We start from the raw sequence: 22772 nt of genomic DNA, 5'->3' as shown, positions 1-22772 counted from the left end.
GTCTGCCACCGCACATCTGTCTAGAAAGCAACAAAGTGCGAGATCTGAAGCGTTACCAGTTTCGGTGGAAGGTGCTGTAATTAAAAGGTGCGTAGAAATATATGCCGGAGACCTTTGTCTGTGTAGATTAACATTAGGCATAGGATTTCACAATTTATGTCAGGAGCTTGTGAATGTTGGTTCAGAATCTCTCTCCAACATTTTGCATTGTGCTGTGATAGTAGCAGGAAACAGTGAAAGATAAGCTGCCGAAATGTGAGTGAAAACTGTGCCCCGCATTATGCAGACCGTAGTCGTGAAAGCCTGTGGACGTGCAGCGGTCGTACAGACCGATGCGTATCAGAAAATGTGTCACCTTTCTATTACTGCACACTTTATTTATTGAGATTAGGCACGTCGAAATATGATGTCGGTGACAACTCTGGGGAATTTATTAATAACTACATTGAGGAAAAATTCATATTGTTAGGAGAATATGCCCAACATTTTAATAAAATTTCCTTTGTCACTGGCCAGGGTGCTAATATATGTGAGGCACTCCAATTCTTGCAGCATTATGCATGCAATACGCGCGTTTTGAATGCAGTCACGAAACACTTGTTTGGGTGACTGTTCCCGTCTTATGCCCCAACATACTGTCCATTTTCTGAACAAAACTGGTGAATTGGATTCGATACAGACTAGCCCCCGAAGCGAGAGTCAGAGGGCCGGTGGAACAGCTTGTTTAGAATGTTACAGTCTGTAGTTAGGCAGTGCGATAAAATCGTGGAATGCTCCCAGAGAGAAACACCTCTGAAAAAATTCCTGGTTATGCAAACAACAACAACAATGCAAAAGATCTCGTGATATTTTTAGAGCCATTCAAAGATTCAATAGGAATGCTGGAAGGCAGGGAGTTTCCAACAGTTTGTTTTGTTTTGTTATGGGTGCACAAATGGAGAAGACATTGTAATACGAGAACCCAAAGATTTAGAGGTACATTTAAATTACTGAAGTCCCAGTTTTGTTGTTTAGTAAGCACTGTGTGTCCAGCAAATGAAAATGGCACTTAGTTGCAAAATGCCAGTTTCGATGCACCAGTATTTTGGCAGTACAGGGCATTGTCATCTATCGACTGTAGATACCACAAGTGTTCCATCTCACAGATGCGAAAGTCAAAATTTGGACATAGCACAGAATAGTGATATTTCCGTAGTCACCTTTCCGATTACTGTAAACGATGTCTGTTTCTGAGAGAGATGAGACATTAAATACTGGGAATCAAATTTGTGTTTAAATATCATTTCCTGATAACCTAAAACAAAATTACAATGTGGCAGGAATATCTTACTCTGCCTTTTTGATATCTGCAAGAAAAAGTAAGCCTCACCCAATACACACACACACACACACACACACACACACACACACACACACACACACACACACACAAGGTTTAGCTTATGTGAGCTGTTGGAGCCAGTGACTCCTTCTTGTGGCGGATTAGTTGGAGGGGAAGGAAGAGGGATGAAGGAAAAGGACTGGACAGGTTTAGGAAAAGGGAGACAGTTCAGAAAAGTCAGACAGAACCCCGGGTCAGGGGAGATTTACTGGACGGAATCGGAAGGAAAGACTGATCATTGGGGACTGCACCGGATGAGATTTGAAAATGTGAGAAATTAAAAGGTGGCAGACAGGGCAATAAGCGAGGCAGAGATTACTGCTAAAACATCGTGCACAAGTTAATAAGAGTGAAAAGCTAAGTGCATTGTACGTAACAAAGGTGGAAGGGAGAACAACAAAAAATGGACTGGTCAGAAAATGAAACGTGTAGAAAACTAAAATGGAGTGAAGAATAGAGTAGTTACTGTGAAGAAATGTTGAGATGGAAGTAATTAACATAAATTAAGGCTAGGTGGGTGGTGAGAACCGAGGACATGGAGCGCTCGTCCTCCCCTGTGGAGTTCTGAGAACCGGTCACTACAGTACAGTGTTTTGAACGTCTGATCTAAAGCACTGTCTCCTCCTGAATCATCTGTATTATCCACTGGCGTCACTTTCAGCCATAAACTTGCATTTAATGTTGCTGCCTTGGTGAAGGACCTACTTTCTTTTACACATAATGTCAACCGGAATATCACTTTGCTTCCCAATCCCAACAGGAAACCTGAAATTGAACTCTACCTCGAACAGTTCTGACCACGATCCCAGTTTGATGCACCGTCACTACCTCAGAACCTGTCACTCGCAGGCCTTCAAAATTGTCTCACATCCGGCATTGCTTCGTAACCTTTCCACAGGTCGCTACAATGTGACCCTAATGTGACCTAAATCCGAGCTCTACGTGCCCTTAAAGTTGACGGCTCCATTATTATCCTCCTAGCAGACAAAGGATCTACCACTGTGGTAATTGACCGACAGGAGTACGTCAGTGACGATCTACGCCAGCTGCCAGACACCTGCAATCGAGGTCCCGTCCCTGTAATTCAAACTGACCTGCAGTCCCTCCTAGAAACATCAGACTCCTCACAAGGACTTACACCTCAATCCAGAGAACTTCTTCCCCTACCGTGAACCTCCACCTTTTACTTTCTTCCTGAGATCCACAAATCCAATCACCCTGGCCGTGCTATAGTTGCTGGCTACAGAGCACCCACTGAATGTATGTCTGCCTCGGTTGATTAACACCTGCACCTCTAGAACAAGAATTCCCTCTTATACTGAAGATAACAACCATTTCCTAGATCGTCCGAAATCTGTACCCGTCCCATTCCCACCACACACCTCGCTCGTCACCACCGATGCCATTTCCATCTGTACCGACATCTCCCCCATTTCCTCAGTCAGCACCCACCTGATTCCAAACCCGTGACATGCCTCCTGCTCACCTTAATCAACCTTATACTTACCAACAATTTCTTCACCTTCGAGGGGCAGACATACAAAGAGATCGGGGTTACGGCTACGGGGACCGGGACGGCTCGTACACGACCTGACCTTTTCGTGGGCCACTCGGAGGAGGGTTTCTCGGGATGCGTAAGCCTCCGACTGTCAGTTCAGTTTAGATGCACCGACGACTCCTCTGCCGTATAAACTCGTGGTGCGGTCGACCTGTTAAAATTCCCGGAATCTCTAAATACCTTCTCCCAATTCACACAGTCCTATTCCGAATCACGTGCCACTTTTCTCGATGTCGATCTCGTCTGCGAAGAAGGCTAGCTACACAATTCTGTCTACATTAAACCTACTGACAAACAGTACTTACCTTTTGGCAGTTGCAATCCTTTCCGTGTTAAAGATTCCCTTCCTTACATCCTCGGCATTTGAGGCAAAGCTCTTTGTTCGGATGCAGACTCTTTACAGCAATACACCACCATTCTCACCTCAGCCTTCACCGGACATAATTACCCTACCAGCCTAGTTCAGAAACAGCTTACCTGGGGCATCACATCCAATCCCGGTACTGCCGACCCCACCAAAAAATAACTACAGAGTACACCATTTGTCACTCGGTACGATCCCGGTCTCGAATGTATTACTCGGCTACTTCCTAAAATCGTGCCTTAAAATTAGGTCCTTCCGTCCGACATTTTGCCCACCACACGTAGAATAGCTTTTTGTCGCATTCCCAGTCTGTGCAATATCCTCGTCAGACCCTCTGCTCCTCCTGTCCCCACTGTCCACCCTGTTACCGCCACCTACAGCAGCCCTGTACTATCAGAGAGAGAGCCACCTGTGGTGAGGCCCACCTCGTATACCAGCTATTAAGTAAGTGCCGGTCGGCCACGACTACCGGCCAGTTATCGGTCGGTACAAATGGGCACGGGCAGAGGGTGTATACTGGCGACACACGACGTGGTCTACAACACGACAGTCGAACATTCCTCAGAAATCCGCAGGTGGGAACTAGTGCTACAACGTGTCCTCGGTCCTTGCCAGCCGACTGGCCGTAATTTAAATAATTCCTTCCGTCTCAGCGTTTCTTCACAGTAACTACTCTTTTCTTCACTCCATTTTAGATTTCTACATCTTTCATTTTCACCATCCACCTTTCCACATCTGTTACGTATAACACACTTAATTTTCACTTTTAACTCGTGCACAATGTTTTGGCGGTAATCTTCGTCTTGCAAATTACCCTGTTTTCCATCTTTAAGCTCTCAGGTTTTCAAATCTTGTCCAGTGCAGCCCTCAACACCCACTCCTTCCTTCTTATCCTGTCTGGTAAGTCTCCCTTGGCCTGGGGCTCTGTCCAATTTCTCTGAACTGTACTAACTGTACTTCTTTTCCTAAACCTCTCCAGTCTTCTTCCTTCACCCCTCTTCCTTCCCCTTCAACTCTTCTGCTAGAAGGAGCAGCCATCCGTTCTGAACACTTGCATAAGTAAAACCTTTGTGTGTGTGTGTGTGTGTGTGTGTGTGTGTGTGTGTGTGTGTGTGTGTGTGTGTGTGTTTTCTCCTGCTGCCGCTTGGTGAGTAGATTTTTTTCAGTCTACCAATGAGATTGACTTTTATTTAGCCCGAATGGGTACTGGTGATGAATAAGACTGTCTCGAGAGGTGAAAGCATAACCGTAATCTCTTTCCCTCACTCTCTAATTTAGCGAGAAGTGTGTCGTGTGTTCCGGCGTCAAATGTGACTCGTGAGAAACATTTCAGTGCAATACAGAATGTCATCTCGAACAGAAAAAAAGAAACTTTATCCGAAACGAGATGATTCGTTGCAATTTTGCCGACAGGGAATAAGTTGGAGACAATTTTGGTCCTGTAAGACTTCTAATTTCTTAGACTGTCAACTGTTCGTACACGTGCACTCGAATCGATAAAGTGGACGGTTCGAGATTTGGAACACGGGACGATCGCAACTGAGAGGAGCGGTAAATAATTTAGAGTTTAGTAGTTGGCATTCCTGCCGTGCAGCTGGCCAGTCCGGACAGTTTCTGCCAATGTCGATCGACTGGAGCATTTGCACTGACTGGTCCGACTGCACGTTACGTGTTACCAAATACAGTAATTTCTTACACCTGAAGATGACATATTAAAATACCAGAACTACACGTATTTTGAATAAATAATTAATACAAGTGAAAAAAAAATTGAAATGTTTTTTTTTCCCTTCCATTACGAGACCAACAGAAGCTTGCAGTTGTGTAGTTTTCCTCTGAAATTCTAAACTGTTCCCTAATTTTCACCGTCGAGTAAAGCGAACTATTTTCTTGTCTGCGTCACAGTGATGCTGCAGTTAGGCTCTACTGCCCGGGAATACGTGTAGTTCCGTCAGCTGCCGGGAGTACGTCAGGAGTGCCTCCGGCTCGCAGGTGCGCAGAGCGGCGAGTGCACCGGGCCTCCGGCCTCCGCCATCCCCGCGACGGCCCGTCCGCTCCGAGCGTCCGCACTCGGGCGAGCCGTGGCCGAGTACGGTAGGCTCGAGTGGCACCGGACGGGCCGGGTGCTGTATTTGCAGAACTTTACCGGGCACTCCGTTTGCAGACCGTGTTACGTCCCGACAAAGTGTTTCTCGTAGAGTGAACTTGCCGAGATCTCTGAAATGGGAGTGGTGTCTAAAATTATTATTTTGCGATAACACCCGGAGCTTATGTAGAGCACGAGTTAATGCCATGTCCGTGACGTTTAAGTAGTGTCCAGTTACGGGAGAGCAATACGACAAGGAAGTACCTGGCCTATTCGAGGACGAAGTACGTAGAATTGCCATTCGCACGTCAGCTCTGCACGTCTCGAAGTATGTGGCAGTGTCGGTGAAATGTGAATGGGGGTGTGCAGATGACGGAAGCGAATAGAGACGGTCGTGCAGTCCGCAGTGTGTCGGGAGACCGGGCCGTACCGAGAGGGAACGTGCGACGGCACGGGTCGGCGGGACTGCGATCGCCGACGTACCGTAGGTACGTGCCTCGGACAGTACGGGCACTCCGTTGCGAGATGCGAGAATGTGACGACGGAATGTGCCCTCTGTTACAGTCCGGTAGGAAGTTAACCTCGCAACAGTTACGAGGAGTGACACTCGATTCGGGTCGACGGAGGTCGTCGAATAAAAATTTTGAGAACCGTGTCGTGACGCACTGTAAGGCTGTGTCATTTTGTACAAAGTTTTCTTTTGTCGTCGGTAATTTTGTGAACTTCTTTCCCTCGGTTTTACCTGTGCTCTCGCAGTAATAATACGAGCACATCTTTAAAGGGCCGTGTGTCGCAGAAACGTACTGCGGACTCTCGTCGCCCTCAGATAATAGTTTTGCCTCTCGTCTGTGCAGGAGGAGACAGAGAAACACCTGGTGCACGTGCAGAAGACCCTGAGCGAGGTGAAGGCCGACCTCGCGCACGTCAGGAACAAGTACCGCACTGCCAAGAAGGTAGTGCACGACTACAAGGTGAGCCGTTGCTCGTGGCTGTGGTGGCTGGGAGCTGCTTGTGCTTGTGCTCTGCTGTCGTAGCTTCGTATTAGTGTATGGTAAGGTTTTCAGGTTCCTCCAGAATATACGTTCTGGTGTCATCAGAGTGGAAATAGTAGAGTGGTGTGCCTATCAGGAGACCGAGTGAGTATTGTTGCAATAGGTAAGGGAGTAGGGAGGGTCACATTTACCGCACTTTCTTCCTTCGATCGATTTTTCCTGTCGTATCACTGAATATTGACCGCTACTCGTGGGGCACAGTGTATTCGCATAGGGCACCGCACGGCGAGGCCGGCCTCGAGTATGACACAATTTAGTTACGGTCGGACACCGAGGAGGACGTACGAGGTGCGGACTACGTTACAGTTCTGCCAGATGGTACGCAAATAATTTGCGGGTGAATGTGCGTCCACCGCTCGGTCGGTGTCGTAGTATCTACCCGGTCTGTCACACTGTACGCTTATCGGAAATGTCTCGAGATGGCGTCGGTGCTCACCTACCGTCATTGCCGGTAGTGGGCGGTTTACTAGTCGATTTAGCCTTTCTTCTCGCGATACGGAACTGTAGCGTCATCGTAAACGAGTAGAGTGTGCACTACACGTCGGAGGCTGTTACCCGGGGTTTTTTAGATAGGCAATTCTCCACACATTACAGATAATGACAGCTGTAGAAGACACAGAAGTATCCAAAGAAATGCCTCCCCACAGGTGAAAGCATTAAAGTCCTAGAGGTTAATTACTGAAACATTCAGAACAAAATTCCAGGGTTTGAAGCAATTTTAAAAAGCAGTAAACTTACGTAATAACAGGTATAGAAAGTTGTTTAAAACCCGAAATTGACAGTGGTGAGATGTCCGGGGAAAAATGTAGTGGATATTGGAATCTTAGGCTAATGAGAAATGGAGGTGGTGTATCTGTCAAAATAGAAATTGAACGTGGCTGTGAGACTGGGCAAGGCCCAGAATCAGGGGTGGACATACAATTATAATTAGATCCTTCTGTCGACCGCTGGACTCACCTCCAGATGTAAACAAAAGATTCAAAGGAAACTTCAATTTGCACGTACGTAAGTTACCCAATCGTACTGTAATTGTCAGAGGAGCCTTAATCGCCGAACAGTCGATCGGTGTAGCTACTATTTAGTTTCCAGTGGATCTGACGAAGGTAACTTCTGAAACTGACATCGAGTCCTGAAACTGACATTGAGTCCTGAATCTAGGAATATATTACGACACCGGACGTATCACTGCCGTAGAGACTGCGAAGAGAAGATTAAAGTGATTACAGAGCACACGGAGGCATTTGGGCAGTCACTCTCCCCGCACTCCGTACGTCGACGGAGTGGGGAAAAGCTCCGACGACCGGTGGCACGACCTCACGTACCCTCTGCTGTGCGCTACACAGTGGTTCACAGAGTACAGGTGTAGATGTATAACTAGACCAGTTTTCTTAGTTACGTCCGTACAAATGAACTTTCAACAAACTGTCACACAGTGTCACCATACTAAAGTTAAGTAGTATACCATTTCTTTTGCAAATTGTTCACAAGTTTTGCTGGTTTGTGTGTTGCATCCCCAAGTCTAGTTGGCCCTGTGATTGTTTGGCTGCTGTGAAGTAACATAATCTACTTTTGTGGAAGGGGGCTCTCTTGGACGACAAATGCATTTGATGAACGCAACGTTAAATGTATGGCCTTTTTTTAGCATCCGAGTAGGACTGACTCTGGCATCAGCATACATGCAGTGTAATCCCAGATGTGGTCACTGGGATGGGAGTTCTGTGTCCTTGTCGCCACACCAAATTTACACATATTGAGCCTTAAATTGGCAAGAGAGAGAGGTGAGAACAGACAGGTAACAGAGGTCCCGTGTAAACGTTCTCCACATGAGAATAGCCCCTTTTAATTCCTTTGTTTTGGGAAGCAGAAAAAACAACATATGGGTCACGTCTGGTGAATATAGAGGCTGGGGAGTCGTTACGGAATTAATTTAAACAAAAAATTCGTATTCCTCCACCTCACCCCGTACTACTCCCCAAAATGCAGACATGAGCGGCATTGGACTCTGTAAATAGTACTTCCTTGATCTCGTGGCTAGAACTCGGCACGCACTGTGCCATTAAAATCGAAGAACGTGGTAAGTGTAACCTTCACACTTGACTTCACTCGTTGAGCTTCGTTCAGTCTAGACAGTCCAGAGTGCTAACACTGGGATGATTGAATCTCAGTTTCCATATCATAACAGATAACACACATTTTGTCACCTGTCATGAAACATTTCAGTAGTTCTGCACTGCTAATGACTTCTAGTGACTCCTGAGCAGCTTTTTGTTGCTGCTGTTTTTGTTCGAATTTAGCATTCTGAGAACAAATTACACTGTAATATGTTTTGTACCAAAATAATTTAGACAGTTTTAAGACACGAGACAATTGCTATTCCGACATAATCCGTGACTTATCCGAATGTCATTCTGAGATCGTTCGTAACCGTTCCTTTCACTTCGGCTACAATTTTGTCATTCGACAGTGATCTAGGGCTTCCGGGACACACTTCACCGTCGACACCTTCGCGGTCATCTTTGAAACGCTTACGCCACTTGTAAATCCTTATTTTCCTCATATCGGACTCACCAAAACTGGTATTTAACTTTTAGAAAACTTACTCCTTTATTATAGTGAAATTTAAAACAAAGCACATATTGCTGAAACACGTGTACCCTTTTCGGCAACTGACAGCTGAATAAAAATTGGATACGGCCAGCATCGAATGTGTACTTTTCAGGCACATTTAAGAATGACATTGAAAAAATTGCACGAGTTGGGCTAGTACAAAACAGAAAGTTAAAAAATGCCAGTTAGTTTTTCAGCACACCTCATATGACTCTTTTATAGGTGGATCAATGTCTAATACCCACAATTAGCAAGGAAATCATAAAGTAATAAAATGAAACCGTGTAGGTGGAAATTTTTGAAGACACACACACTTATATAGTGGTCGGACAAAAAGTGCGAGAAATGCACGCTCGAAGATAAATGCAGGTGCTAGCCGAGGCTGCAGGTTTACACTGTCGTATTTCAGTAATTTGTCGCAAGTGTCATTCGTACTCGGAACGCTGTTCCGCGTACCCGTGAGTGTATTATGTCAGATGTGGGCTTATTCTCGGTGCTTGTACGGTGGTGCTTCTGTAACCGAGGTAGCTGAAGTGTTTTGTGTCCGAAGAGGCACTGTATCGAACATTTATACTGCTTACAGGGGAAGCGGAGAAACGTCATCAACTACGTGACAATGTGGACGAGAGTTGATGTCGAGTGATTGTGACAGGTGGTCATTGAAGAGGAATGTGATGAAAAATAAGAGGACCACAGCTGCAAAAGGACTTCAGAACCGAATGTCAAACTCGTGATCCCTGTCGGCGTCAAAACGACACGGAGGGGCTCCGTAAGCGGGGAACTGCCGTGCGAGCTGGAATTCGAAAACCGCTCGTAAGTAATGCGTGTGCCCTTGACGGAAAACTGTGCTGCAGAAGCTATAAAACCTGGACTACGGACCGACGGAAGTCACTCGGTCTCGCTTAACACCGTCTTCGACTTCTGGCCGAATTTGTGCCCCAGTGACGATTTGTGGAACCGTGTCTCGATATTCCGTGGGCCCCGCAGTTACTCTGCGAGGTCGTATCACGGTCGAGGATTGTGTGACCGTTTTGGCTGATCGGGTCAGTACTGTGGTACAGTGTTTGTTCCCCCACGTGATGCCATGTTCTGAGATAACGGGCGTGCTGCTCACAGAGCTCACACCGTCTGGGACCGGTTTTGTGAGCACGAAGAAGAATTGCCGCATCTCCCCTAGTCACCAGACTCGCCACGTGTCGATACTGTCGAGCCTCGGAAAGGAGGGGTACGTGATCGCTTTCCACCTCCGTCACCTTTACCTGAATATGCCACTGTTTTGCAGGAAGAGAAGTTTAGGATTCCCTCGAAAACTGTGCACCATCTGTAGGTATCTGTTCCGAAATGACTGGAATTGTTTTGAATGTCAGAAGATTTCTGACACCGTATTAGGCACGGTAATGTAAGTATGTATGTACGCTGCTAGCAGTTCGGTCTCTACTCAGGTACCGATTTGAAAGAAAGGCCTGAATTTAGATTGTGTTTATAGCTGGAAATGGAACTCATTCATTCACCCTTCATTCATTCACACATTGCGTACAGGCTGTCGAGAAGCCTTCGGGGATGCCAAACGAGTCAGAGAATACGTTAACCTGACGTAAAGCCACTGTAGGACCTTAATCGGTGTAAGATATTAATAATATACGGTCTCTGTAGTGCTTGATGCTATTCAAATGTATGCCGTCTAAACTTAAGTTACTAAGAAAGCTTTTTATTTGAAGAAAAGCTACCATTTCCTCAGATTTTTACATTTACAAGTACTGAGCCCTGTTTACAGTGCATGACCACTGATCTTACATCTTAATAACACACTGTTACTTTGCCACATAGCCTTTTAATCTCTGAATCGAGATAGCCCGATAATTTGTAGAAATAGTGGTCGATCGGGTGTGTTTTTTAATTTTCTTTTGATTTAGTGGGAATCCCCAATTTAGTGCTTTATGTCAGATGGGAGCCTGCCAAGTATTGTACCACGAGAGTGTCTGTCTTGTCCTCCTCCTCCTCCTCCTCCTCCTCCCCCTCCTCCTCCTCCTCCTCCTCCTCCCCCCCCCCCCCCCTCCATCTGACTCTCCCCACTCTCTCTTTCCATCTCATTAATCCCCCACCACTGCCTCCATCTCCTCCTCCCATCTCCCTGTTCATATCATCATTCTCTCTTCTCCTCTCCCTCTGTCCATCTCCTCGTCCCTCCCTTCCTCTGTGTCTGTCTCCTCCCCAGTCTCCCTCTCTGTCCATCTCCTGCTCCGTCTCCCTGTCCTTATCGCATTTGTGCCCTCTCTTCCACCCCCGTCTTCCTGTCCGTCTGCCCCTCCACCAACTATGTTCTACTTCCCCTTTCCCTATGCCCATTTCCCTCATCTCTGACAACCCCTTCTCCCTCCTGCCTCGGCCCATCTCTTTCTTCTCCCCCAGTTATCAGCCCATCTCCTCATCCCCCCACCTCTCTCTGTCCCTCTTTTACTCTCCCCACTGCTCTCTGTCCATCGCATCTGCTACCTCTCTGACCTCCTCCTCCCAGCTCTCTCTATCCATCTCCTCCCTCCCCCCTCTGTCCATTTCTGTATATCTCTCCCTGCCCAGTCTCTCTGTTCATCTCCCCCTTCTCACTTATCACTATTCGTCTCCTCCTCTCAATTTCTCATTATTCATCTCCTCCAGCCCCCATTATCCACCTGCTCTTGCTCCCCTTTTCCTACTATTTCTTCCTGCCACCTCTCCCTGTCCAGATCTTCCTTCTGCCCCCTACTCCCTACTCCCTCCTCTCTCTGTCCACTCCCTCTGTCCATGTCCTTCTGTCCCCCCTCTCTGTCCATGCCCTCCCCCCTCTCTGTCCATGCCCTCCCCCCTCTCTGTCCATGCCCTCCCCCCTCTCTGTCCATGCCCTCCCCCCTCTCTGTCCATGCCCTCACCCCTCTCTGTCCATGCCCTCCCCCTCTCTGTCCATGCCCCCTCTCTATCCACCCCACCTCTCTATCCACCCCCTCTCTATCCACCCCCCCTCTCTACCCACCCACCCCTCTCTATCCACCCCCTCTCTATCCACCCCCTCTCTATCCACCCCCTCTCTATCCACCCCCCTCTCTATCCACCCCCCTCTCTATCCACCCCCCTCTCTATCCACCCCCCCTCTTTATCCATTCCCCCCCTCTTTATCCATTCCCCCCCTCTTTATCCATTCCCCCCCTCTATCCATCCCCCCTCTCTATCCATCCCCCCTCTCTATCCATCCCCCCTCTCTATCCATCCCCCCTCTCTATCCATCCCCCCTCTCTATCCATCCCCCCTCTCTATCCATCCCCCCTCTCTATCCATCCCCCCTCTCTATCCATCCCCCCTCTCTATCCATCCCCCCTCTCTATCCATCCCCCCTCTCTATCCATCCCCCCTCTCTATCCATCCCCCCTCTCTATCCATCCCCCCTCTCTATCCATCCCCCCTCTCTATCCATTCCCCCCCCCTCTATCCATTCCCCCCCCCTCTATCCATCCCCCCTCTCTATCCATCCCCCCCCCCTCTATCCATTCCCCCTCTCTATCCATTCCCCCCCTCTCTATCAATCCCCCCCTCTCTATCAATCCCCCCTCTCTATCCATCCCCCCTCTCTATCAATCCCCCCCTCTCTATCCATCCCCCCTCTCTATCCATCCCCCCCTCTCTATCCATCCCCCCCTCTCTATCCATCCCCCCCTCTCTATCCATCCCCCCCTCTCTATCCATCCCCCCCTCTCTATCAATCCCCCCCTCTCTATCCATCCCCCCTCTCTATCCATCCCCCCCTCTCTATCCATTCCCCCCCTCTATCCATTCCCCCCCTCTCTATCCATCCCCCCCCTCTATCCATTCCCCCCCTCTATCCATTCCCCCCCTCTATCCATTCCCCCCCTCTCTATCCATCCCCCCCCCCTCTATCCATTCCCCCCCTCTCTATCCATCCCCCCCCTCTATCCATTCCTCCCCCCTCTATCCATCCCTCCGTCTCTGTCCATACCACCCTCTCTGTCCATACCCCCCTCTCTGCCCCCTCTCTGTGTCCATACCCTCCCCCCTCTCTCTGTCCATACCCTGCCCCCTCCCTGTATCCATACCCTGCCCCCCTCTCTGTGTCCATGGCCTCCCCCCCCCTCTCTGTGTCCATGGCCTCCCCCCCTCTCTGTGTCCATGCCCTCCCCCCCTCTGTGTGTCCACGTCTTCCCCCCTCTCTGCCCATGCCCTCCTCTGTCCACCTCAACCTACCCCCAGCCATGCTCATCTGCACGTGTATCCCCGCAAAAAAGGTTGACAAAGCAGGCCGTACTGCTCCGACACCACACGCCTGTCGTACAGGGCAGCCTACATGTTAGCGGCTGGAAAACCATTTTTGCCCCCGATGTATAGGCTGCCTTGCAAAGTGGGCCAGTGAGGTAAGCTGATAGTCTTTTGACACAACGTGCCTGTTTTGCAGGACAACCTATACCACAGGAGCTGAAAAAATACATTTTTGCTTGTATTCGTACTCCTGTTGGAGCGAAGAGGTAAGAAACCCCACAGTTCTAATACTTTTGAAGTTTGCCATTTGTTGAAAGGCAGAAGCGCTGCATCACCGACAGTCACACAGATGAAAGGTGTGAAGCTTTGCTAGCCACACACACACACACACACACACACACACACACACACACACACACACACACACAAAAAAAACCTGTGACCCTACATTGTGCTCAGCTCAGTCGTCTGCCAGCTATTTACTGGCCCACGATGAGTGTACTGGGGTGAGTAGCACCCACACCCTGCCTAGCTGACCTTTTTAACCTACCACATCCTCCAAAACTCCTCAACAACACTGTACAAAATCCAGAGCGCAAACAATGCCAGAGCACTGTTGTTAACCTCTCCACCAAAACCCGTAGCCCTACATAAGTTTCAGCCCTATCCAAAGGCCTCACATCCAGCTTTACTCCCATGTTCAACCGTGTTGGACTTGTAATAGACCTACTCTCCTTCTCTTATTCCCTACAGTGGTGACACTTCTTTGCCACTAACCAAAGCCAATCCAATCCCAACATCAAACCGAGCTGTCACAGTTTGTACCGCCATCCAGTTGTGACCCTCACACACTCCCGACCGACCGTCCCCTGGTCACTTTCCAGAAATTCCTAACTTGCCACGTGCTCACAGTCCTTCCCCGAGTCCCTCCGTAATAACGACAACTGTTCCGCGGAAGAAAGGACTACCCTACACGTCCTTAAAAAGGGATCCCGATCCTATCGTCCTCTCGGCAGACAGGAGTTCCACCACTGTTTCGACGAACCGGAATGACTACCTGGGAGAGGGCCAGTTGTCCGACACCTCCGTCTACGAGTTCTACCGGAGTGACTCCGTCCCAGAAGTCTGACGTAACCTCCAGTCCCTGCTGAAATCCTCAGCCCCTTCCCAGAACCTCTCCCTCGGAGCCGTCTCCCTACTCACGCTGGCAACAGTCCGCAGATTCACCTTCTATGTGCTCCCCGAAATACACGTATCTGACAGTCGTGGGCACCCCTTTGTGGTAACCTCCTGTGCCAACCTTTACGCGGGCCACCTAGAGAGAACATTCGTAGCTTTCCAAAAGCCCAAACTCCTGGTCTGCATCAGGCTTATCGATGACATCTTTACGATCTGGACCCGAGGCCAGAACACCTTATCTTCATTCCTCAGCACCTCTCTCATCCTTCAACTGGGCCTCTCCTACCCTTTGTGCCTCTCCTTGGACGGCTCGGTCCACATCAGACTCGCCCGTCACCACTGACAGTTCGACAGCTTCCACCCCTTCCACACTGAAAGTCCCTCGGGTACAGCCCGGCCACCCATGGTAGGTGCGTCTGCAGTGAAGAGAACTCCCTCGTACGGCGTGCCGGAGGCCTCGCAGAGGCCTTCACGAAAAAGGCAATACCCACCGGACCTAATTCACAAACGTATTTCCCGTGCCGTATTCTCGCACAGACACGATTCTCACATCCGTCCCGAGAATTAACCACAGAGAAGTGCTCCCCTTTTCGCCCAGTACCGACTCGAACTGGAACGACCGAACCACAACCTTCGTGAGAGCTCCGGTTATCTATCGTCGTGCCCTGACGTGTGGTTTATCCTACCCGAGATAATTCCACACCCACCCGACCTCCACAATATCCCAGTCTGTACCTGTGCCACTCCCGACCCGATCCCTCGCTGCAGGGATCGTAGCACCGAGGGAGACACAGATGCGAGACCTGACCGATCTGTCGGTCCGGCATCCCCCACTCCATTCCCTTCACGGGCTTCTCCTACCCCGTAGAGTTCAGGCCACCTGTGAAAGCAGCCATTTTATACAGCACCTCTGCTGCAACCACCGCAAAGCATTTTACATCAGTATGACAACCGACGAGCCGTCAACTAGAATAAATGGCCACCAGCAAACTGTTCCCGAAAGCGAGGTGGACTACCTAGTGGCGCGGCAGACGAGATTTCAATGTCTGTGCCATCTGCATCGTCTCCACCACCACCACCACCACCTGCACAGATGGGAGCTATCCTTACAGCGCATCATTTGCTCCTGTGAGCATTCTGGCCTAGACCTAGGCTAACTCTCTGACTCCTCCCCTCTCCCCCTCCAGTAGTGTGTGTGTGTGTGTGTGTGTGTGTGTGTGTGTGTGTGTGTGTGTGTGTATTTACTACATCTAGAAAAAGGGAAGTGCATTCCAAAAGCTAGACAAGTATTGAATCTTTTTTTTTTTACCTATTGATGACACTGGGCTTCTGCCTTCCAGTGAGTCGTCTCCTTTATTAATAAATAATTTGTAATTTATATACACTACTGGCCATTAAAGTTGCTACACCACGAAGATGACGTGCTACAGATGCGAAATTTAACCGACAGGAAGAAGATGCTGTGATATGCAAATGATTAACTTTTCAGAGCATTCACATAAGGTTGATGCCAGTGGTGACACCTACAATGTGCTGACATGAGGAAAGTTTCCAACCGCTTTCTCATGCACAAACAGCAGTTGACCGGCGCTGCCTGGTGAAACGTTGTTGTGATGCCTCGTGTAAGGAGGAGAAATGCGTACCGTCACATTTCCGACTTTGATAAAGGTTGGATTGGAGCCTATCACGATTGCGGTTTATCGTATCGCGACACTGCTGCTGGCGTCGGTCGAGATCCGATGACTGTCAGCGGAATATGGAATCGGTGGTTTCAGGAGGGTAATACGGAACACCGTGCTGGATCCCGACGGGCTCGTATCACTAGCAGTCGAGATGACAGGCATCTTATCCACATGGCTGTAACGGATCGTGTAGCCACGTCTCGATCCCCGAGTCGACAGATGGGGACGTTTGCAAGACGACAACCGTCTGCAAGGACAGTTCGATGACATTTGCAGCAGCGTGGACTATCAGCTCGGAGACCGTAGCTGCGGTTACCCTTGACGCTGAATAACATACAGCAGCGCCTGCGATGGTGTACTCAACGACGAACCTGGGTGCACGAATGGCAAGACGTCATTTTTTCGGACGAATCCAGGTTCTGTTTACAGCATCGTGATGGTCGCACCCGTGTTTGGCGACATTGCAGTGAACGCACATTGGAAGCATATATTTGTCATTGCCATACTGGCGTATCACCCGGCGTGACGGTATGGGGTGCCATCGGTTACACATCTCGATCACCTCGTGTTCACACTGATGGCACCTTGAACAGTGAATGTTACATTTCAGATGTGTTACGACCCGTGGCTCTACTCTTCATTCGATCCCTGCGAAACCCTTCATTTCATGTTGCAGCTCCTGTATGAGCCTTTCTGGATAGAGAAAATGTTCGACTGCTGCCCTGGCCAGCACATTCTCGAGATCTCTTACAGATTGAAAACGTCCGGTCAATGGTGGCAGAGCAACTGGCTCATCACAATACGCCAGTCACTACTCTCGACGAACTGTGGTGTCCTGTAGAAGCTGCACAGGCAGCTGTACCTGTACACGCCATCCGAGCTCTGTTTGACTCGATGCCCAGGCGTATCGAGGCAGTTATTATGGCCGGAGGTGGTTGTTCTGGGCACTGATTTCTCAGGATCTGTGCACCCAAATTGTGTGAAAATGTAATCACATGTCAGTTCTAGTATAATATATTTGTCCAATGAATACCCGTGTATCATCTGCATTTCTTCTTGGTGTAGCAAGTTTAATGGCCAGTATTGTAGATAGATGTATTTTGGACACAGTATTCTTTCTGTTCACTTCTTCTTCTTCTTCTTCTTCTTCTTCTTCTTCTGCTGCTGCTGCTGCTGCTGCTGCTGCTGCTATTACTACGACTACTACTATTATTTTATTTACTTTGCTTTGAGTACACTGACCCAGAATTTAATTCCATAAGACAACAGGAAGTGAAAAGTATGCAAAATACGCCAACACACTCTCATCTCGCGACTGAGAGAGTGCTTCTGTGTCTCGACGCGCACTGCGTTCGGGCAGACCTCGAGTGTACGGTGCGGTGTGGGTTGCCCGCAGGTGTGGGCGCAGAAGCGGGAGGAGCAGTGTCGGCAGGAGTGGCGCCGCCTCGAGGAGGGCTACCGCGCCTCCCTGCTGGAGCTGCAGCAGCGCATGGACCGGGTGCTCGACCACCAGGGGAAGCGGCAGGTGAGCCGGTAGTGGAGACACACCTACACGAGGTCTGTATCGAGTCCGCGTCCCTCTCCGATATAGAGTGCCACAAATCGGGTAATGTGACAGACTTGTTGTTGCAGTCGATCACAGCTCTTGAAGTTCACTTGTTTTATAACTCGGTCTGTGTCTGTTCCCCGCCTCCGTGTCTGTGGATGAAACTGTCTTCGTAGCTCGGTGTTCTTTTTCTAAGTGACTCGGAAAAGGTGCTGTCGACTGACGCCGGACTCGTCTGTGCACTGTAGCCGAACTGTATTTAGTTCGCATTCACAAAAATGAAAAGTACTCTTCATTCTATACGACGTACAGCAACAGTGACTCTGTGTCTCGAGTGAGACTCGGAGTCTAAATACGCGAAATGAATTTCAGAGATACGCCACTCCCCACAAGTTAGAAAGATGGAGGTATGAAAATGTATTTAGTGACAGAATTAATCTGCCCCGGTGGCTCGCTCTATTTTTTATTACATTACTATACACAGAGAGACAATATTATCAAAAGGATAGTTGTTACTCATATATACTGGAGATGCTGAGTCGTAGACAGGCACAACAAAAAGCCTGTCAGAAAGTAAGCTTTCGGTCAACGAGGCCTTTGTCGAAAATAGACCACACACACACACACACACACACACACACACACACACACACACACACACACACACACACACAAGAGGCAACTGGTTGTGCATAACAGGGAGGGGGGGAGAGAGCACAGTACGGGTGGGGGACAGAAAAAGTATTGCTAGTGGGGGTGTGCAGGCATGAGGTGGAGAGAGGATACATCAGCTAGCTGCAGTCGAGAGGCTAGGTGGTGGGCGGGGGAAGGTGGGGGGGTGGGGGCAGGGGAAAGGCCGAGGGGGTTAAGGGGAACGTAGGATATATTGCAGGCAGAGTTTCCACCTGCGCAATTCGGAAAGCTGATGTCGGTGGGAAGGATCCGTATGGCACAGGCTGTGAAGCAGACATTGAAATGAAGGACGCCACGTTAGCAGTGCACTCGGCAACAGGGCGGTCCACTCGTTTACTGGCCGCAGTTTGTCGGTGGCCGTTCCTGCCGACAGACAGCTTGTCGATTGTCGTGTCTACGTAGAATGCTTTACAGTGGTTGCAGCTTAGCTGGTAGACGATGTGACTAGTTTCGCAGGTAGCCCTGCCTTTCGTGGGATAGGTGATGTTTGTGACCGGACTGCAATGTGGAAGGATGTTAGGGATAGGTCTTGCATCTCATTCTTTTACAGGGACACGAGCCACGAGGCAACAGATCGGAAGCAGGGGTCGTGTAGGGACGGGTGAGGATATTGTGTAGCTGCGGTGGGCAGCGGTGGAATACCACTGCGAGAGGTGTGGGAAGGATAGTCGGCAGGACATTTCTCGTGTCAGGGCACGACAAGAGGTAGTCAGAAACACGGCGGAGAACGTAGTTCAGTTGCTCCGAGGTACCGAGTCCTGAGGGGAATGCTCCTCTGTGGCCAGACAGTGGGACTTTGGGAGTTGGTGGGTGACTGGGAAGATAAGGCACGGGGTGTATGTTTTTGTAAGGTTGTGGGAGTAATTACGGTCCGTACAGGCCTCGGTCAGATGACCACAGGTGACTAGGCTGTGTGGAAGGGACTTCTCTGTACGAAATGGGTGGCAGCTGTCGAAGTGGAGGTATTGCTGGCGGTCGATAGGTTCGGTACAGACAGAGGCATCGATGTCGCCATCTTTGAGGTGGAGGTCCACACGAGGAAGGTGGCTTATTGAGTGGAGTAGGAAGCGAATGGCGAGGTGAAGTGAGTGGGGGAGAAGATGAGATGTGGAGGAATGTAGATAGGTGGTCCTCGGTCTCATTGCAGATCCCAGAGATGTCGTCAGTGAATCTCAACCGGGTGAGGAGTCTGGGATTCCTCTAGATGGCCCGTGAATAAGTTGGCATAGGATGGTGCCGTGCAGGTGCCCATAGCCGTAACCTGGATTTGTTTGTAAGTATTGCCTTCAAAAGGAAAAGTAATTGTGGGTAAGGATATAGTTGCTCACGGTGACTACGAAGGAAGTAGTCGGTTTGGAATCCGTCGGGCGTTGGGAAAAGTAATGTTCAGTAGCAGTAAGGCGATTGGCATTGTGGATATTTGTGTAAAGGAAGGTGGCATCAATACTGGCGAGCAGGGTACTGTGTGGTAAAGTAACTGGAACTCTGGAGAGTCTGCGGAGGAAATGGTCGGCATCTTGTATATAGGAGGGTAGGTTGTGGGCAATAGGCTGAAGGAGTCGGTCTACGAGAGCAGAGATTTTCGGTGGGGACACACAATAACCAGCCACAGTGGGGCATCCTGGGTGGTCGGTGTAACATTACAAGAGTATGTCCTATATAGTCAGGTCTACTTTGCGTCACACGAGTGTAGCGGGGTTGAAACCGGTAGTGACCCGTGACGTCATATCGACTTGAGATTTTTTTTTATACGTGCCATTTATTTCTAAATTTCATTGATTATTTACAAAGTAAAGAATTTAATTATGTACAATATTTAATAGGTAATGAGTTTCAGTGAGACAGATATAAATATGTTTTGACATGACAAATCACCTCGTTGCATTATGCACGATATGTTTTCTCTTTGTAAGAACAAAAACTTCCGTGTTGCTCGAGTGTGCGATCGAGTAGCCGTCGAGTGCGGATCTGCTGTAACTTTCACGAATGGGCACAGAATTGTTAATTTACAACCCGCAGTTGATTTAAAAATTATTCTAGGGAACCACGGCCCGACTTTGGTGCAAACAGATTGCACACGAATTCTCAAATATCGGCGCAAAGTTTAAGATACGCGGCTGAATATCGGGTGTTATCGTCGTGTGAGTGATTCGGTAACATTAGCCGCAGTTTACGGACGTTAGCTTGATAATTACTATCAAAGCCTTACAGGAGTGGCGTAGTAATCGTCTCAATGATTAAAGCAAGCGAGAAGCGATTTACTGTCGGGATACGACAAATATTAATCATTGCATAAAACTTCCTGGCAGATTAAAACTGTGTACCGGACGGAGACTAGAACTCGGGACCTTTGCCTTTCGCGGGCAAGTGCTCTGCCAACTGAGCTACCCAAGCGTGACTCACGACCTGTCCTCACAGCCTTACTTCTGCCAGTACCTCGCCTCCTACCTTCCAAACTTTACAGAAGCTCTCCTGCGGACCATGCAGAACTAGCACTCATGAGAGACAGGTGACATCTGGCTGCAACGTCTCACTTCCCACGGACCGACTGAATCAGTACTTTTCATTGAAATGCGAGACTTGCAGGTATTAGCCGACTAGTGAACCAGAACTCGCTATAGTATTCTTTTGTGTGTGTCGTAACAACGTCAGTAGCAGCAGTGTGTTGGGAGATTTAATTTGTGAAAATGCATACTCGAAGAAAAAGAGAGTTTTATAAGAGTGTGAAAAATATGGACGCAGGGAGTAGTGATGAGGAAACAGAAGCTGGGCCTCAGGGAGAGACATTCCAGGAATTAAGTGTGGGACAGACACAGACATTGCATGTGCTAAGGGTGGAGAGCCATGAAATGTCACATGCGAAAGAGATAGAATCTCAAACACCAGGTTGGGGTGAAAGTGATGTGCACGATACTGAAACAGATTCGGAGACAGGTGCCACAGCCGTGGCCCGAGTGAGGTAGAGATTTCCACTAGTGTGATAACGGACAGGGACACCGAGACATTGGATTTGTTTGTGGTATTAAACACAAACGTGGATTCACTGAACACAGATATGAGTTGATTGGAAAAAGAAAAAAAAAAAAAAAAAGCGTTCACTGAACACAGATATGAGTTCATTGAAAACAGACATGTGTTCACTGAACACAGACGTAGGTTCATTGAAAACAGAAATGTGTTCACTGAACACAGACATAGGTTCATTGAAAATGGAAATGGGTTCCCTAAATGAGAAATTTGAGAAATTACAACTCAACTGGGAAGAACAATTAAATGTTAAGTTTGAAGAATTTGAAACAAAATTATCTAAGGATATAAATGATTTAAATTCTGAAATTAAAGGAAAAATAAATGAAGTAGACAGTAAATGTAATATTAATTCACAAAGGCATACCGATCCATCAAACAGTCAGTAGTTGCGAAAGAAGTTGTCTGAAAACCAGGGTGCAGATTGAAGATCTGTCCGCAAAATGGCAGATTTGGATACTTGTAAGGGCATCGATAAGTATTTAAAGGGACAAACTCCAAAATTGGAGGAAGATCTTAACAAATGGATTGAGGTTAAGAACAAGGAGGGTGAGAAGAAATTTAATAACACTCTCGAAGTGAAACGATCCGAACTTATCAAAAAGAAACAGTCGGAACATGACGAACTTGTCAAATTGATTATTGATGAATTTCAGGCAATTAAAGAAAGGATAACTGATAAACTGCTGAAGGGGCAAAGGAAGACGAATTTTAAAATGTCTGATTTAGGTTGGATGTCATCACGAAATGTTTTGTCTGACAATAATCCTTCAATGGACAAATTGAAAAACAGTCGACACTGTAGTGAGAGTAAATGTAACTACGGTACCACAGTAGCTGATAAATCTTACAAACGTTACGAGAATGAATGTGATCCGTTTGTACAGAGGGGGTATTTATCATCTCTAAAAGTTGAAACTAGCATATTTAAAAGCGGGCAATTTCTGACATTTTCGTCAGAGGAGGACATCATCCATTTTCATAAATAACTTAAAGCATTTTTTTCCACATAGTTGGTCGGAACAAGATAAGCTTCAGTTCATCGTATACAAAACTACTGATGAAGCAGCACTGTGGGCTGAAGAAGCAAGCGAGAACTGTAGTACTTTGAGCAGCTTTTTCTGTCAAAATACTGGTCTAAGAACAAACAGGAACTGTTGCGTAAGGAAGTGTACCAACCTGAATATTATAACAGTAAGCAAAGTTCACTGCGGCAGTATTTCGAAAAATACATTAAAAAAAACGAAATACTGGAGCGAGCCCATTTCACAGCGTGAAGTAATACGCATTCTAAAGGGAACATTGCCAATTCATATTCGAGAAAAACTGATAAATGTACCTTACTGTGATGTGGA

General features: G+C 48.1%; 1 protein-coding gene across 1 annotated transcript in view; it reads left to right on the top strand.

Moving 5' to 3' along the window:
• The window catches only part of LOC124552393 (plectin-like), a 230501-nt gene that overhangs the window by 195550 nt on the left and 12179 nt on the right, over positions 1-22772 (top strand). The window contains exons 19-20 of the mRNA XM_047126654.1: positions 6244-6360; positions 17548-17676. Coding sequence (XP_046982610.1) covers positions 6244-6360; positions 17548-17676 — 246 coding nt within the window. The remainder of the gene's footprint in view (positions 1-6243; positions 6361-17547; positions 17677-22772) is intronic.

Source organism: Schistocerca americana, chromosome 10, assembly GCF_021461395.2.
Source record: "Schistocerca americana isolate TAMUIC-IGC-003095 chromosome 10, iqSchAmer2.1, whole genome shotgun sequence".
Classification (NCBI taxonomy): domain Eukaryota; kingdom Metazoa; phylum Arthropoda; class Insecta; order Orthoptera; family Acrididae; genus Schistocerca; species Schistocerca americana.
Note: the sequence above shows the minus strand (reverse complement) of the source record. Positions and strands in the feature narration are given on the sequence as shown.